Source organism: Chiroxiphia lanceolata, chromosome 6 (genome assembly GCF_009829145.1).
Source record: "Chiroxiphia lanceolata isolate bChiLan1 chromosome 6, bChiLan1.pri, whole genome shotgun sequence".
NCBI lineage: Eukaryota > Metazoa > Chordata > Aves > Passeriformes > Pipridae > Chiroxiphia > Chiroxiphia lanceolata.
The window spans coordinates 60,060,888-60,078,268 of record NC_045642.1 but is presented as its reverse complement, the minus strand read 5'-3'; the positions used below and the strand labels follow the sequence as shown (position 1 = coordinate 60,078,268).

The following is a 17,381-nucleotide window of genomic DNA, read 5'->3' as shown; positions in this document are numbered from 1 at the left end:
GTTGATGTATGATACATATGTGATGCCATGATGTAAAGCTCTGGCAGGACCTCAAGCTGATGTTATGAAAGCTGTCCCTCTCCTCTTGAATGTGCTCTGCCACGTCATTTCCCTGCCATTTCCTTGGTTCCACCAAGCCACTTAACACACACTGCTGTTTACCTCTGATAACTGATAAACTGCTGAAAGATTTCATGTAAATTCTCTGAGCGAGTGCCATAAAACAAGTCCTCCCAGAAGAAGAAACCCATACTCTACCCTCAACATAAAAAATTAACTACCCCCCAGACACAGTAACGTTCTCAGCAAGTACCTGTGACTGGAAGACAGCGTAAACCAGACTCCCCTATCATCCACACTTTCTTATCTTGACCACACCTCCCCATACCTTGAAATCAGCTTTAAAAAAAGATACACAGGTTTTAGCAGCAATGCCCTTGAGAGGCTTTATACTTTTGTTTTCCTTGCCTTAGGCACCACAGTGTCTCAAGGGAGAAAAGCACATACTGAAATAGTCTTCTTTGCACCGCCAAGTAGCAATTAGCTGTCCTGTGAGGAAAAGTTCCTGCCACTACTGACTGTCCTATGGGAATAAAGATAGGAAACACGGACACACTGTGACACAAGGAGAAACGCTGCTCATGCCCGTGGATTTTCCCTGACCACCATATGAGAACAAGTCTCTGTTATCATCAGTATGGGCAATAACAGAAATTAGAAGAGACATGAAAGTTAGGCCACAAAAAAATCTGAATACAATTAAGGCGGACTGAAAATTGTAACAGAGCCTGAAATCTCAAAATTGAGGGACAGGCCACTAGCTGCCCCTGTGATAGTCCCCAACTACTTTCCCCAGTCCAAGACCAAATTGGTAGTTGTCTGCCCAGAACAACATACAACACATGGTGGTTGCAGAGACCCGATGCTAGACACTGCAGGAGCAGTGTTTAAGGTAAATTTAATCAGCCCTACAGCTGCTGTGGTTTGGGCAGGGCCTCATCTAGTCCTACAAAAAAGGGAATTTGGGAAGGGGGAAAGAAATGGTCAGAGCTCATCCTATTTATGAGGGAGATGAGATGCAGAGCATGACATTGCAAGCTCTGAGAATCTGGCAGGAAAACACACTTAGGAGCAATAATCATATGTTTCTTGTTCAGCCTATTAATGTCATTAGTTCATTACTGCTAAGAATCAGTATTAACATATTTTTTTGTGGTTGCAAATCTTGCAGCTCTCAGCACATCATACAAGTTTGGGCTGTTTTCTCACTAGACTTGCACGCTTGAGTTCACAGCAATAGATGAATTGGTTTTAAGTGTGCCACTTTCACATTCCTGCCACATCTCCAGGCCATTGTGTGGGCAACCTCTGCACAAACGCAGACAGACAAAAAAGATGCTCTTTAAGCAGTGGGTATGGGATTACCCTCCTCCTCCAATCCCTATCCAGCTGTTTGCAAGGAAGCAGCAGCTCTCTGAGTTGCAAAAACAACACCCGACAAGAGCCATGGACAGTCACTGCCCTCCAGCCCAGCTGGGGAGAAAACAGAGGGGCAGGTGTGGGGCAGCCCAGTGTCCCTCCCTTCCACACCAGCCTAGACAGCCAGAGGCACGCAAAGGTTCTGGCAACTTAAAGCTGACATCTTGCAAAGAATAAAGAACCTTTTTCTTTTGTGTGCTTTGTGAACTAAGCCCGTTACAGGCTGCAGGGACCCCCGGCAGTGTCACTGTGCAGTGACCGTGTGCTGCCCCTTAGTCCTCAGGGTTCAGCTCAGACTAAAACCTGGTGGTGGTGTGTCTAGAGGTTTGGTGGTTCCTGTTAGACCACAGTGCCTGGCACAGCAAGCCTGGGCCTGGCTGGCTCTGCACTGGTTTTGAAGGGATCCCGTGGGTAGACAAGTGCCCTCAAGCTCATTTGAGTACCAGGAAAGTGTCCTGCCCAGTGCTGGATTAGGGAAGGGGCACAGGGACCTCAGAGGGGTGCACAGGATGCCCCCTAATGAATGCAGACCTGGGAGGAGCCTCCCATCCCCCTGCACTGGAAGCATATGCAAAAACCCTTGTTATATTAAGGACGGAGGGTGTCAGCCACCATGAGAGAGATTCATTTAAGCTGCACCAGCTTGAGAGTGATAGAATCACAGAATGGTTTGGGTCAGAAGGGACCTTAAATATCTAGTTCCAAATCCCCTTCCATGGGCACGGACACCTTCCACTATACCAGGTTGCTAAAAGTCCCATCCAACCTGGCCTTGAACACTTCCATAAAAACCCAGACCCATCAAACTCAACTCCTCTCCTCCTCCAAATCTTTCTCTTTTCCTAAATGTATCCTGAAAATCATTAACCTCACACTTCTGAGAGGTGCAGCACCACCTCCCTGACTGCACTCCTTCCCTGGGACAAGACAGGATTTGTTCCTCTTTGTCCTCCAGATGTCTGATACATGAATCAACCTTATCCTACTGTGATTCCTGCACGATCCTGTATCTATTTTTAATTAAGCCTAAAAATTATTGTTGCTGGTACCTTTTTCTTTCCCTAAGAGAATAGGCAGGTCAGGGATGATATATTTGTTGCAGGCATACCCAGCTTCCAGCAGAGGATGTCCAATGCCAGCAACTCCCCCTGCTCAGCACTACTAACATCTCCCCTTCAAGGAACAGGCACTTCTCCCTCCTCTCCCTTCTAATCAGCACTGCAAAAACCAACATAAACATCTGCATTTACCTTTCTGCTTATTTAAAAACGGCAGTAGGAAGGAAGCCAAGGGACTTCTTTTGCCAAAGTCCTTGGAAGACACTTTACTTTGGTTAACAACAGTTTCTTCGATGGGTTTCTTCAGGATTACTCTTTCCTTCAGCTCCTCGGTGCTGACGGCAGAGGTCGGGGGCTCAGCACCTATTTTTGGTGCAACAAAGGAGCTTTTCAGGTAGGACGAGGACTCTGCCAGGTTTTCCCTGTTCATTCTGCTCTCTGTCATTTTACTGGCTTCATAGTCTGAGGCGTCGGTGCGCGAGCTGTTCTCTTCCTTGATAATGTCCATGACCTTGGGCTTCATCAGAGGGGAGTCCTGCTCCCTCTTTGGGCTCTCTTCGGATGCCGAGGAGGCGTCGCAGGACTCGATGATGAGCTCGCTGTCGAGCTCAGCCTCCCGCTCCTCCCGCAGGATGCTGTACTGGATGGAGGGGGAGGCGGGCGATGGAGGGGGCCCTCCAATGTGGCTGAAGGTCATGTAGTTGGAGTGCAGCACCTCCTCGGCAGCCAGGGGGTCCTCTGAGACCAGCTCGATCTCCGAGTCCCCCGACTCGGCGCTGCTGGCCTCGTTATCCCCGTGTGAGGAGCCCGCGGGGCGGCCGGGTTTGGCCCGCTGGTCTCTCTTCTCGGTGGGGAGGGCTGGAGACCGCTGTGCCTCTGAGGTCTCAAAGGAAAAGCTCTTTGCTTCCTTGATGGCACTGATGAGCTCATCCTCCGACAGGCTGCCTTTGCCCTGCGACTCTGAGCCGGACGGTTCTGCCACCAGGAAAAAAAAGTAGGGGGGGGGGGGAAAGAAGAAAAATTAGGAATTATATTTTCTGCCTGCTTAGGGAACAAACACTATAGATTTCATACCAGCATATTTCCCTCTAGCAGGGCTGTAACACAGGCACAAAATCTACCCATCTGGGATGACTAACAGTAATAACAGCTTGTCCTTACAGAGCTTTTCCCATGCATGTACTCTTTATAAAAGAAGTATCATTAACATCATTTACTGAGGAAAAAGTTGAGGTACCTGGCAGTGCTGGTCACTACTTGACCAGTGGCTCAGCAACATGGTTTTCACCAGGAAAATCACCAGTCATGAGGAACATGGGCTCATGGCACATATGAAAGCATCGCATTTTCTGTTCTGGGGATGCTGATACAGATCTGCTCTGGGGACAAACACACACACACAGGGCTCGTGGGTTCCTGACACTGCTGATCCTAACAAACCATGTGTAGTTAGTAATAGCTTTGTCAAACTTTAGCTTTCAGGTGTGGAAAGTTCCAGGTCAAAAACTTTTCTCAGTTGTGGTTTGGTTTTGGTCTTGGTGGCTTTTTTGTTTGTTTGTGGGTTTTTTGTTTGTTTTGTTGTTGTTGTTTGGGTTTGGGGTTTGTGGGGTTTATTTTGTGTGGGTTTTTTCCCAGGGTGTGGGTGGTGAATTTTTAGCTTGGTTGGGTCCAAGAATGAAACTAATTTTTTTTACCATAATTCTTAATATAATTGTGAACTACATTAACCAAGATAATTACTAACTTGTCACCCAAAATTCAAAACAAAGAAAACCAACAATGTAGTCTGCATTTTCTGGCTCACTCTGGAAGAAGATATAATCAGAGAGTGAAAATGAGCAAGTGAAAGGTCTGGGTGGTCACCCGGGATTAGCAAGGAGTCCACATCCTGTCCTGGAAGGGAGCTGAGCACCAGACTTCTCAGCTGTTCTATCTCCCTGTATATCCCTTTACCATGTGAGATTCTGTAATCAAATAAGAAAGGAACTGAATTTGCCCATAAAGTGTTCACAGTAAGCAGTGACAGAGGCAGCATGAGGTGCATCAGCAGCTGTCTTGAGTTACTCCATTGGGAACAGGTTTCCCTTGGTCATTCACAAAGCATCAGCCAGCCCCAGAACCCAGACTGCACCTGGTGCATTGATTGTAAGGCCAGACAGGCCACCTGAGTCTGTCTGTGCCCAGAGGGGACCATGGCAATAGTTTGACACCCATTCCCCGCTGTCACCTGGCCACTGCCACCTCCTGATCACCCATTTCCATCTTGCACTTTCCTGAGCCAGAGATCCCTGCTATCCACACACAAAACCCTCTCTTTGTGGGAGAAAAAAAGGCTGAATTTCCCCAGTCACGGACATGTGGAAATTTGCCCCCTGGATTCCTGGGCGCTCATTCTCTGATTTTAAGTCATTATTAATGTGACAGCACTCACTAAGTGGCATTGCAGATTGTGGTGTGTCAAGAAAGCCATCAGGAGAATAGACCCCCCAGTTTCCTCCTGCAGATGCTGGTGAAGAGGCCCATGGCAGGACACTGCCTGCATCCACACAGCTGGGTACTCCAGCAGAGTAGAGGAAGGTTTCCAGTCCCTTGTTTGCATATGGGGATCCCTGAGCTGACCTGCCCCTGGCTCCTAGTGGATATTTGCCTTCAGCCCAGCCCTGCTTTGCAGCCACTGGCACTGGCCTCCTAAGCCCATCCAGCTGCCCTGGCCACATCTGGAAGCTCCTTTAAAACAAAGGGTGGGAAAGAGACTTGATGAGATCTGACCTGGGATAAAACAGCACCAAGACTGACAGAGTTCAAGAAGATTTTTCAAGAAGATCACGTGGTGTGATTCTTGGGACTGTCCTGCGCAGGGCTAAGAGTTGGACTCGATCCCTGTGGTTCCCTTCCAATTCAGAATACTCTTATGATTCTATGAAAACCATTATTTCTGGATACTTCCTGACTTAATTTCTCATGGCAGTAGTATAATTGATTTCTTCCTAATCCTATGCCTTCCTCAAGGTGATTCAGGTAAAGGGGGAGGTTTTGATGATGGCACACCCGTGTCATCACGTCTTGTTGGGAGCTGGGCAAGAAAAACAAGCTCCCCACAACCCCTCCAAGCAATTTTAGTTTATGTATCTAGCAATACACGTCATCAATAATTTCAAGCACATATTGTTGGTATATCTGCAGCTCCTCCAACAAAACAGCCCTCTTGGAGCACATCTCTCTTGCACGAAAAAGTCCTTCTGCACCCCAGAGCATGGCCGTGGACGGGATTAAGGTGTCAGGGCTGTAACAACGCACTCCTGTCTGAATGCTGGGAAGTTTCTGTTGCACTGGGAGCTTGTGCATCCTTCTCCTCTGGCTGCAGGAAGCCGCATGAGCCATGCTGCTCTCTCGCATCCCAGCACAGGAGCATTTTCTCCCTGAGCAATGACTTAATCCGGCACAGGTCCAAACAGACATGTGACTTCCAGCTCTTGTAGCGCAGCAACGCACCGTCCCTGGGCTTCACCCCGCTCCTGCCTGTGCTGGCAGTCTGTAACTCTCAGCCATGGCATTTTACCTTCTGAATAAAACAGCCCTTTGTGGCCAGCAGCAGGGTGTCACATTTACTGCTGGCACGGGCAAGCGCATAAATACCCGCGGCCTTTCAGCGCCAGCGCAGCGCAGGAACAGAGCGCTGTCTTCCTTCCCCAGAAAGATGACGGCCAGTAATTAGAAGCAAAATGTCTTCAAAAGTCTTGATCCCAGCAGGGGGTAGCCGGGGGCTTTGCCAGAATGCTTGAGGGGCACCTAGGAGCGGTGACTTTGCTGGGTCACTGGGTGGGAATAGTGAGGGCAGGTTTTTAATTTCTCCCTCGCTTTTGAGTGCGGAGCCTGGGCGCAGCACATCCCAGCCTGTGGGAAAGGGGGGATTTCCAGAGGAAACACCCTTCGGGAGCCAGCCCTTAGAAGAAGATGCCTGCTTCTTTCCTTAATGCGATGGGTAAACAGTGCTTCTGGCTTTCCAGCATTCCAGTACAAGGCAGTGGGACCTCCCAGGGCTGTTTGGGCAGTGCTGGGGATCTTTGCCCATGGAGAGGAACATTTCCGTGCTGTCAATTATGCCGGCCTCACCAGTGCCTCCCAGAAAGGCAGCAGCCCTGAGGCTCTGCAACAGACTGTTCAGCTATTTTGCTGGGATACATTTATCAGGTGTCCCAAAGGCAGCCTTGAAGGGTTGCCAAAAAACTGAATAAATAACAGTCAGTGCCTGAAGTCCTTAATTACCTTGAAGTGCAAAATAAATAATTGATAAAAAATGGCATGTCTCAGGAGCAGCGTGTGATGTCACCCAGTCAAATGAAAGAAAAATGGGACTCTGAAATCTATTCATTATCTAAAGTTGCTTGCTGATACAGGCAGGATAAACTCACAGCTGTGGTGGGTCCTTCTATCTCCTTTTCGTGTGTGAAAGTGTACAAATGCACACTAAGGAACTAAATAATTCTCTGAAGGTAGGGATTTCCTCTCTGGGTGGAAATCCCAGACCGCTAATTTAACTAAATTCTAATTGAGTTTTTTAAATGATCCTAGATGTCATCAAAACAATGAAAATTTCAGCTCGAGAATGTCCATTGTCAAATGTCAAGTGCTCACTGTCAAAGGATTTTGATCCAAGATGCTGAAATTTAATTTCCAGTTTGAAAACTCTGCATCCTGTCACAGAACTTTATTATGTTTTAAAATATTATACTACTTACATATTTTAGCAGTGTATAAAAGGGAAAATGAGTAATAGATGTTATGTACTACTGCGGTAATCAGACAATAAGAGAAGGTATAAACATGGGATTTTGGTGCCCCTCCAACAGAAATTATGAGCCTTTAAAAGAGACTGGCCCTTTTTCCCTTCAGTCCCCTTTGTAAATGAGGTGACAGCATTTCCCTCCTCAGCACTTCCTAAAAGCAGCACTTTCACATGAAAACAGCACTTACATTTAACAATGTAACCTTACTCTTTGCAAGAGCAAAGAGGTGTCAAGTCAGCCATTAAAATTTTTAGAAAATGAGCCCAGACACTTGCACTGCCCTGATCCCACACACCTCATTTCCCTTGGGGAGCCTAGACAGCCAGGGTGACCAAGAGACTCCCAAATCATCAGGATCTAGCTCAAAATGTTGCCTAGATGAAGACACTCCCAGAGGTACACACCAGTACACAACTTCCCTTTGAGGAGAGATCTCTGGGGAGACTGGGATTAGCAATCTTGGATTTCTTTCCACACAGCAAGGGCAGCTCATCCTGAGCAGTGTGTTGCTGATGGGTAACACTGTTTACATTCCCTTTCAGTTCAGCAACACAAAGTGGTGCCCGAGCAGAGCAGAAACACCTGAGCCGTGGAGTCTCATTAATGTCCTTCCATTAATGTCCCTCATTAATGTCCCCCTTACACCCACCACAAACTCATAGTAATTCTCCAGCGTGCAGGGCTACAACTGCAACCACTTTCTGAATAGCAAAAAAACAGTGCCCTCTCCCAGCACCAGCATTACCTGTGCCAGAGGATGGTGGTGTGACAGACCCTGGGCTCTCATCTTCTGGTTCTGACACCGTCACTGTTGGTACCACCTCACGGCTCGGCTTCAGACCAGTCTCTGGATGAGTGGGGCTGGACTCTTTGCTGGCAGCTTCCCTGGCGCTTTCTGTCTCGGTGAGTGTGATCTTGACGGGGGCTGTAACCACGGAGGCACCGTGCTGATCTCCAGACTTTCTGTCTTCCAGAGGGTCTTGCTCTTTGGCTGCCTTCGTGCCCTCCGGTGCCGTCCGCTGAGGTTCAGCAGTGTAGGTGGACCCAGCAGGTACCCCCCGGTACTTCTCGATAAGGCCTGGGCTCTCATCTTCTGAGTCAGAGTCATGCTTGTCTTGGTATTTTATTTCTTCTGATCTACTCATGTCCATGTATTTATAACCTTCTACTTTCATGGGATCTGCTAAGGTTTTATCGACTTCAGTAGACTCTGCAGGAGTCATCTCTATTCCCGAATCTGAGCTAAACAAGCCACGGGACTCAAACCCAGTCACATCTTGAACAGGATGCCCCAGAGTGTTAAACCCCTCTGTGCTGCCTGAGCAGGGAATGGGAGTGTTTTCCTGCTGATAAATGCCCATGTAATAGGTGGAGTCCCGCGGGGTGGTGTAGTGGACATCGGAGATCAAAGAGGTGTAGAAGGAGTTGTCGCCCCCGTTGGCAGTGGAGCCATAGTCAAAGAGGTGAGATGAGGCTGTGACACCTAAAGCAAAGACACAGAAACGAGGCACAGTAAGAGACAAGTGCCTGCATGCATCAAGTTTTCTGCAAAGCTGCACTTACCCCCTGCTGATTTTATATTTGGTTTGTGCGCCAGACTTGGCTTCGCTTGCAAGCTCGTTGGGACTGTCTCTTTTTATACCTTTGGGCAACATAGTAGTACAATCTGTCAGACAAGGCTTCCAGCTGCTGGTCTATCTTAAAATAGCCATAAATGATCCTGATAGTTACTAACATTCCCGGCCAATGTTTTCCCAGCCTGTGAATAAAAACTTCCAGTGATGGCAATCTCACAGCCTCCCCCACAATCCAGCTCAGGGGCTCAGCATCCAATATTCTATTCTATTCTATTCTATTCTATTCTATTCTATTCTCACAGAATATTCTGAGCTGGAAGGGACCCACAACGATCATTGAGCCCAATTATGAAGTGAATGACCCATACAAGAGTCAATCCCGCTACTCGGTGTTATTAGAACCATGTTCTTACCAACTGAGCTAACCCTTGAAAGAAATGTAATATCTAATACAAAAACTATTTTTTAAAAAATATTTTAAATACAAAGCATTGGAGGAGTTTCATCCTAAGGAAACTTCTCATTAAGAAAAAAATTCTGCTGGACAGAAATCGAGAGGGAAAGTTGGTAGGCAGATTTAGATTTCATTTTCTCTTTTAGGAGTAGCCGACCTAAATTTGTAACACACCAAGGCAGAGACTAAACAACCTAATTTAGTGATTTCCACGTGTTCAGAAAGCTGCACCCTGTGTGCATCATCTACAAATCATGCTGGCATGAAGGTGGTTAAACCTCAACCCACACCCATGCATCATTTTCATACACTGCCTCTAATTCCCTCTGTCACGCTTCTAATTAAATTAGAAGCAATGGCCACTCTCACTTTGCAGCATTCATACAAAGCACAGCTCAACAACAGGAACAGCAAGATTCCCCATGAGGGAGTCGGGAAGACAGATTTTTATAGGGGCTGAGGGAATGGGATGAGAAGGAACAAAGCCGGTGTCCACAGGAGTTGGTGCCTGCGGGAGGGCGTAGCCTGTTAACCCCTTGTGTGCTGATGCACCCTGCACCACAGGGGCTGGCTGGCTTTATCTCACCTCTCCTCATCCCCTGCAAGGGATGGGGTGCTCCTGACGTGCTCCACATGTGCCATGTCCTGGGCTGCCATGCACAGTGCAAATTTCACAGTGGCAAACTGTCCCCCCAGTGCAAACTTCACAGTATATATTAGAGGGGACATTGCTGCAGTTGCAAAGCCAGAAGCTGAGAAATGTCAGTGTGAAAGCTTCTGAGCTACTTGCATTTGGGTACTTGCCTTCTCTTTTGCACACACAGGATGATACTGTCTCTAGACACCACCACACTGCCTTTTCCCACAGTTCTGCATGCATTAGGCACATGCAGCTCATTTAGTGAGCCCTGAAGCAGTTTATTCTCCCATAACACTGTTTAGGCTGTAGCTGCAGGCTTTGTTTTACTGCACAGCCTCACTGGATTTCACATGCACATCCCAAGCCCTGCACAAAGGCAGAGTGACCATTTCCCTCATCATTTTTGCGTTGTTGTGATGATGTGCAAGCAACTTCTCTTCCCTGGGCCTCCTTTGAGGTGGGAACAGCATGTTCCCCCTTTTACATGGGGAAACCTGGTAGCATAAGGGCAAAGCAACCCAGAAGTGCCACACCTTGCTTTTCAGCCTACCTGTGCTCCCTGATCCTGTGTCCCCACCCTCACTGGCTCTGGGTGCTGCTTCTCCCCCACCAGCCCTCACTGCTCATCTGCTCCTGCACACAGGATGCTGACAGCAGCTCCATCCCCACATCCTGAGAGCCCAGGGATTCGTGGCAGCTTCCTTTGCCACGGGAGATCACAGAATGAGGGGAGCTGCAGCTAGCAAGTGAAAAATCATCATCACCGTTCCCAGTCCTTCCCAGCCTTCATCTGTGTGTTCTCACTACTGTGTAGCACTGCAGAGAACTTTTCATAGAAACATTTAGCACCACTGCAAGATCTTGCCTCAGAGTGGAGAGGGTCACTGCAGAGATTTTTCCTATACATGTGAATTTGGGACTTATTCTCCCCTCTCTATCTATATAACTTTACCTGCTCTAAATTTCACCTTCTGTTATCCTGCCAGCTCACTCAGGGCTGCAAGATCCTTCTGTAACTTGCTGCAGGCAGCTCTCATCCTCACTGCTTCAAATGACTCAGTCCCAACAGCAAAGCTACTTGAGAATGAAGCCTAAGAGGAAAACCACAGTGAAACCAAAGCAGAATAAGGAATAAACTGGGCTGCCCAACACCCAGGTCTTATGTGAGGTCATCCTGTGCCTCTCAAGGACAACTGATACCTAAGACACATTTCTAAATTATCAGCAAGCAAAAAGGGAGAGGTTCTTTTCCTCACAAATGCTTTTCTTGCTGAACTTGCCCTTTTGAAAATTATCCATAAACAGGCTTGGATTTTCACAAATGTGTTGGTTAGCTGGAATTATCTGATGCATTGTTTACGCCAACATATTTCAGGCTGTGAATTGCTGACTACAGACTATTCGTGCCTGTTGCTGCCAGTATCTGCTGTTTGTAATTTACTATTTGTGCTGGGTGAGTGGCTGTCTAAATCACGGGGTTTCAGGGTTGCTCTTTCATTAGATGCTTCCTCAGTGCCTGCTGGACCTGATCCAAAGCCCACTGAATTCACTAGAAAAGTCCCACAGACCCTGAGTGGCTATGGACCAGCTCAAGATGGCTGTGGAATACTTCCCTGCTCATGAGAAACACACTGCCACAACACCATCAGTGAGCAAAAACCCAGTTTTACAACCATCCCACTCTTGCTAGCAAAGAGGGAGCACAAACAGAGTCAAAGGAGATTGAAGCTGCTGTCAAACCAATATTCATAGATGCTCTTTGCAGTTTATATTTGCGCTTTGTCCACAGTATATGTGAGCCAGATGCACGAGCATTTGCAGCTCTTAGCGATGCTGATCAATAGAGCAGTGAAAAGGTTTCTGATGCATTTGTGTCAGGTGCTTCATAGCAGGAATTACAGCTAGTCAGAAGAGCTCGCAGAAGAGCCTCGGTGATAAACAGAGGCTGGGAAAATATCATCCCATTCTTTGGGCTATTCATCAGCAGGAAAAAAAATAACCCTGAAATAGACAACAAAAACATTACACTTTTAAATAGTACAAACCCTGTGTTGTAGCAAATGTTAACACAAGAGCTGATTTAAAATGGAATCACTGTCAATCGTGAATCTTTTTTTTTTCCTGCAGTGGTTTTGCAAATACTGATGAATCCAGAAAATGCATTTCCTACCGGGATTCAGGAGGAGACAAACTTATAGGGGTGTGAGCACGTTTGAGCAGAGAGAAGGCTCACATTAGCAGGACATATGGGGATTCCTGGTCTCAAGGCAACAGCAGAGTCAAAAGCACTGCAGACAGCTGAAATTGCCTAATTAATAGGATTTAATGCAACTCTCTGTTTCCACTGGGAATGATTTAAAGCCATCGGTAAAACTGCCTCATTTGGGAAGCGTGAATCTATCAGCTATTAGGCTGCCTGTTAAAGACGTGGAAACCTGTAATAGCTGAGCAGGTTTTTGCTGAAGAATAGTGTATTCAGAGCCTGGTGATTAAGCAATGCCCTCTCTGACTTTTAGTTTATTTGGTTCAATATCCGTAGGAAGGAGAAGCCCTGAATAGCACTGGTAACGGATGACAGTATCAGGTCTGAATTTACCCTTGTTACAAGGGGTTGGGCTTTTTTAAACTGGATTTCACTCAGAACTGCCCAAAAAACTGCCTGCCAATTCAGGTAAAGGAAAGCTATTCAGCTCCTGAGAGCAGCAGTCCTGCTTTCTCGTAACACGAGCCCTGGGGAAATAATTTCACTTCCTGCGACCAGTTAAGAAGTAATGGCTCTGATTCAATCACTCGAGCACAGCTGAGATGCCCAGCAAGTTACATGTGTTTTCATCAACTGTAAAGAAAAAAAATATTGGAAAATTACTATTTTGTTTGCTCCAGCAATCCTCTGCTACAGCATTGGGTTTAGAGCTATTCAGCAATTGACAAAGGAAATAATTTAGAAATCATTGGTTTCAAGCAGAGTAACTCTTAATTTAAGAAATCCAGCTGAAAACCAGTTTGGATTAAGGCAAGGTGAACTGCTGCAGCACTGGAAGAAGAAACAAAAAGTTAGCTGAGGATCACAGACAGGAAAAAGAGCTAATTTAATTTTTTTTTTCCCAACTGTGTTAGTCTTATTAAAATTGATCACTTCAGAATATTGTGTTCAACTTTCAATAAAATAACCTGTTTTCATGTTAACCTGTCGAACTTCAATGGCACAGACAGACTGACACAGAAGGACATTTGAGCAACCTGGTCTAGTGGAAGTTGTCCCTGACAATGGCAGGAGGGTTGGAAGGAGATGATATTTAAGGTCCCTTCCAACCCAAACCATTCCATGATTCTATGACATGAAATATTTCTGTGATCCTATGACATGAAATTTCAGTTCCCCAGAACAGCTGGCAGCCCTGCAAATGCGAGGTTCAATATTTATTGCGTGTCAGTGATTTGGTCAAAATCATTAATTTTTCAGAAGAGGAGAGAGGGAAATAGTCTTTAATTAGACGATGCCATTTTTACAGCCTGGAGCTGTGCTGAGAAGAGAAAAGCTCTTTGGTTGCAACTGGAGGAATCAAGGTTTCAGCGACCTTTTCAGACAAAAGCAGAATAGCGGGAGCAAGCTGCTTCCAGCAAATTCCTGTAAGTCTTTTAAACAGTTGGCTCTGGCTTTTGCTGTGGATATTGAGCCTCAGGAGCCATCACCAGCTACCCCAGGGCAGCAGGGCTGCCAGCTCCCAGAAGCAGGGTCTCCCCAGGTCTCTCCTCTGTCCGTACACATCACAGTCTCCTGGCAGCAAGGTCTGCATTGACCTATTTGGACAGTCCCTGACCTGTGTTAATTCATGCTAGAGATAGTAAAAAACAAAATCCCATAAAAAAGGGGAGCACTGTTGTTTGCCTGACCCTAAATGATGCTAGAGGGTCTCTCATGCCACGTGTCACCTCCAGTACCTCAGCCCTTTAGATGTCATCCAGAGATCTTAGATAACAAAGAAGCCAAAGCTGAGTGACGAGAATTTTCCAGCACAGCAACTTTGCTCTGATCTAAGACTCCCAGAGCTCAGGGATATGCAGTAACTTACTTTCAGCACTGAGACTAAAACCTGACTCTTAAAAATATATCCTATATTCCCTTAAAGGCTCAAGGAGGTGGTGGGGCATTTTGGCAAGCTTTTTATTTTCTAATTGCCTAGACAGGCTGATTTCACAGCAAGGCTGTGGAAGCCATCAGGGCATCCCATTGCACCTGACAGTGATGCAGGTGCATCACTGCCCAGACCTTACCACCACCTAAACATCTGTATCTGGAGACCAAACCACAGGTGGGAGCCCTCTCTGATGACCAGCAGAGATATGTTTCTCAGCCCCACACCAGCAGTTTTACATTCCAGCCTCTCCTTCATTTTTGTCATTCACCCATGACCATCATGTAAATGCATCTTCCTGCTTTCTTCCAAATACACAACAAAAGTAGCTATTAGACAGTCCTGCCTTTTTTGTACCAAATTTATAATTTTGTCATCAGCCACTAGTTAAAATCCTATGCTCTTTGTGAAAAGCTTGTCTCTTTTTATTCCTAACTTAGTCTTAGGAAAGACTTTTTTCCTGTTCTTTTGACCCTGTTACGTGATGTCTCATTGTTTCTTTTTACTATCCCACCTCAGCCACCTTCCTCTTCAAAACTTATATTATATTGCCTTACTGTGTTCTCATCTCTGTCCATATACATCTTTATACAGATGTTCAGTGTTTTATCACTTTTACACATCTCTTCATGGTACACAGGGGGACCAGCAGTCCCAAGCCTGTCTCCAAATTCAAAGCACACTCTGTTTTCTTGGAACCAGACCAAGCTGTTTTTTCCTCTCTACTTGATTTCAAGTCCAACTCAAACCTAATGAATGCTCCACAGATTTCCAAGTGTCTTTTGCTTGTACCTTCCTGGCAGCAGCAAGGGCATCTTGCATAAGGGGCAGAGACATCTCTCAGCCCCAGCCCAAATCACACAATACTTCGTAATAGGCTGGTTATCCCCATTGATAACCACTCAGGAGCCATGCTCTCAATTCTGCAAAGACCCTTCTTCATGATTTTCCTAACCCAAAACACTTCAATATCCATGCAAAACTCAATAGTACTTGAGCACTTGTACATTAACTAAAGTAGAACTTGAAACCCAAACAGTTTCACTGTTTGGCATCACTGTGCTGTGTATATAACACCACTAGATCAGCTCCCAGTGTCCCTTGGATTAGCCTTTCTCAATGTCCAGAGCCAGCTGTCAGCCCTGAGCTACCCCACCTCCAGATGCTCAAGGTTTAGACGCAGAGAGCAGCAAGCTGCCTGCGGGAGAACAGCACCAGGCAGTTCCAGGTATCCCTGGAAGCAGTGCCAGCTATTCCCAGCTGCCAGGAGATGGTGCTCTTTTGTTTTAGCTCAGGATTTCCAAACCCACTTTACAGGATAGCAACTTCTTTTCCTCCAGAATCCTCATAATCCTGACTGCAGAAAAGGTATAAGTCTACAAATCTCGTACTGGCAAACGTGAATGGCCATACCCCGAGAGTCGTTTTGGGATTCATTTGCACAATAGATGCTGTGAGAAAAACGGATGTATCAGAAGGATACATGCTCCTATTCTATTATTACTTCCCCCTGGTTCTCTGCATGGGTCCTGGATGTGTTGGGGAAACTCAGAGCAGCAGGAAGGTTGCGTCCCGCTGTCTCCGAGCAGCTGACAGTCTGAGCTTAGCTCCTGGGGACAGGAGTGAGTCAGTGCATCAGCTGTGCAAGTTATTCACTCTTCCCTTCGAGATCCTGCAGCAATCAGAGGAAACACTGCCATGCAGAAAGGCAGGTTCTGTCTCCTGCACAGGTAGGAAGGCAAAAGGACAGGGTGGAAAAAACCAGGCTTAACTGTATTGAAAACCTGAACTTCATTGGACCGGCTTCTGATTTATCCCCCCCTCCCCGAGATGGAAGCAAGTCCTAAACTCAAACAAGTTAATTATAAGCTTTGATGCATGTAAAACCCCTCCCCCAGGTCATTTTGCAGAGGATATGAGTTACTACAGCCTCCAGCCCCAGCTGAAGTTCTATCACTTTTCCACAGCTTTAGCTGTCTATTGTAAACAGGCATTGCAGCTTCTAGTTCCAGGGGTAACCAGTTTCAGTCCTCTGTGGGCTAAATGTATGGGGGAATGGGGATCAACTGAGATCCCAGCCCCAAAAAGCTTGCCTGCTGGGGATGACTATCCTTTATCAAGTCCCCAATTCCTTGTAAGTGCAGAGGCTGGAGCAGGGGATGAATTCTTTTCAGGATCGAGTTCCTGGAGGCCCTAACACTTTTGGGAGTTTCAGTTTGCCTGGTTGACACCCCATCAGCAGGTGGCAGGTCACCATCATGTTACATCCAAGCTCAGTTCTTCCCTGTGGCTTCCCAAGGTTTGTCCTGTTGCACCAGCCAGCTTCTGGTTTCTTCCAGCAACTGAGCAGGCATGGATCAGGTCCTGGCTCTGCTGAGGAGTGTTACGGCCCTGTCTGTGGGAGAGATGTGCAGGATACACTGTTGAGCTTTTAATAAGATTAAGACAGATCCACTCTGGGGAGCGCAGGACACATTGTGCTGCTGGCACTGCCATCCTGGCATCTTCTCTTTTGTCAGGGATTCTGCACCACATCAGCTGTTATCTCCTTGTCAGTGCCTCTCCAAAAAGATACCAGGGTCCACCTTTTTGCTGCTGCTGTGGTGTCGTGGTGCACCTCAGACCAGGCCAAGTCAAACAGAGGAGCAGGGCTTGGTTTGGTGATGCTGAATATCCTCAGCTCCCATGGACATCCAGCAGAGCTCACGGTATCTGGCAGGGGATGCTCAGCAGGTGCCCCAAAGCCAACCAGCCAGTGTGCAAAGTGAACCCATAGTAAATGATTCAACAGTTCCCACCCCCACATGCCCTCCAGGCTTTCTGCTTCAATAAATGGTCTCCGAGAGCTCCAATTTGCTCTGGCAGTAAAACCCTGGTATAAGGTCCGTGACAGCCCTCCACAGTACCCTGGACAGCATGAAAAATCCGGAACATTTTAAAAGGAGCCTTGAGGGGAGCACAAGAACAGTTTGAAAGATGCACAAAGTTGCAAGTGCTCCTGCTAGATGTGTGACATTATCAAAAGAAAGGAGACAAATATCATTTAGTGAGCTTTAACAAAAATCTGGTTCAGGAAAAAAAAGGTTTCTACTCTGGTGATAGTAAAATGACTAGTTAGTAGGGTTCAGTGACACTAAGATACTACCTAAAACATCAGCAAATGCAATTTCCTAAGGATAATTAAAGTTCACTTATAAGATTAATTCATTCTTATTTCACTGTAGGGACATTGTCCCTGGAATGATAAAAC

At 46.6% G+C, this 17,381-nt stretch overlaps 1 protein-coding gene across 1 annotated transcript in view; it reads right to left on the bottom strand.

Moving 5' to 3' along the window:
• RTN1 (reticulon 1) overlaps positions 1 to 17,381 on the bottom strand; it is a 118,035-nt gene that overhangs the window by 44,796 nt on the left and 55,858 nt on the right. Inside the window, exons 2-3 of the mRNA XM_032690268.1 lie at positions 8,070 to 8,807; positions 2,730 to 3,512 (exon numbers count right to left, since the gene is read on the bottom strand). Of these exons, the coding sequence (XP_032546159.1) occupies positions 2,730 to 3,512; positions 8,070 to 8,807 (1,521 nt within the window). The remainder of the gene's footprint in view (positions 1 to 2,729; positions 3,513 to 8,069; positions 8,808 to 17,381) is intronic.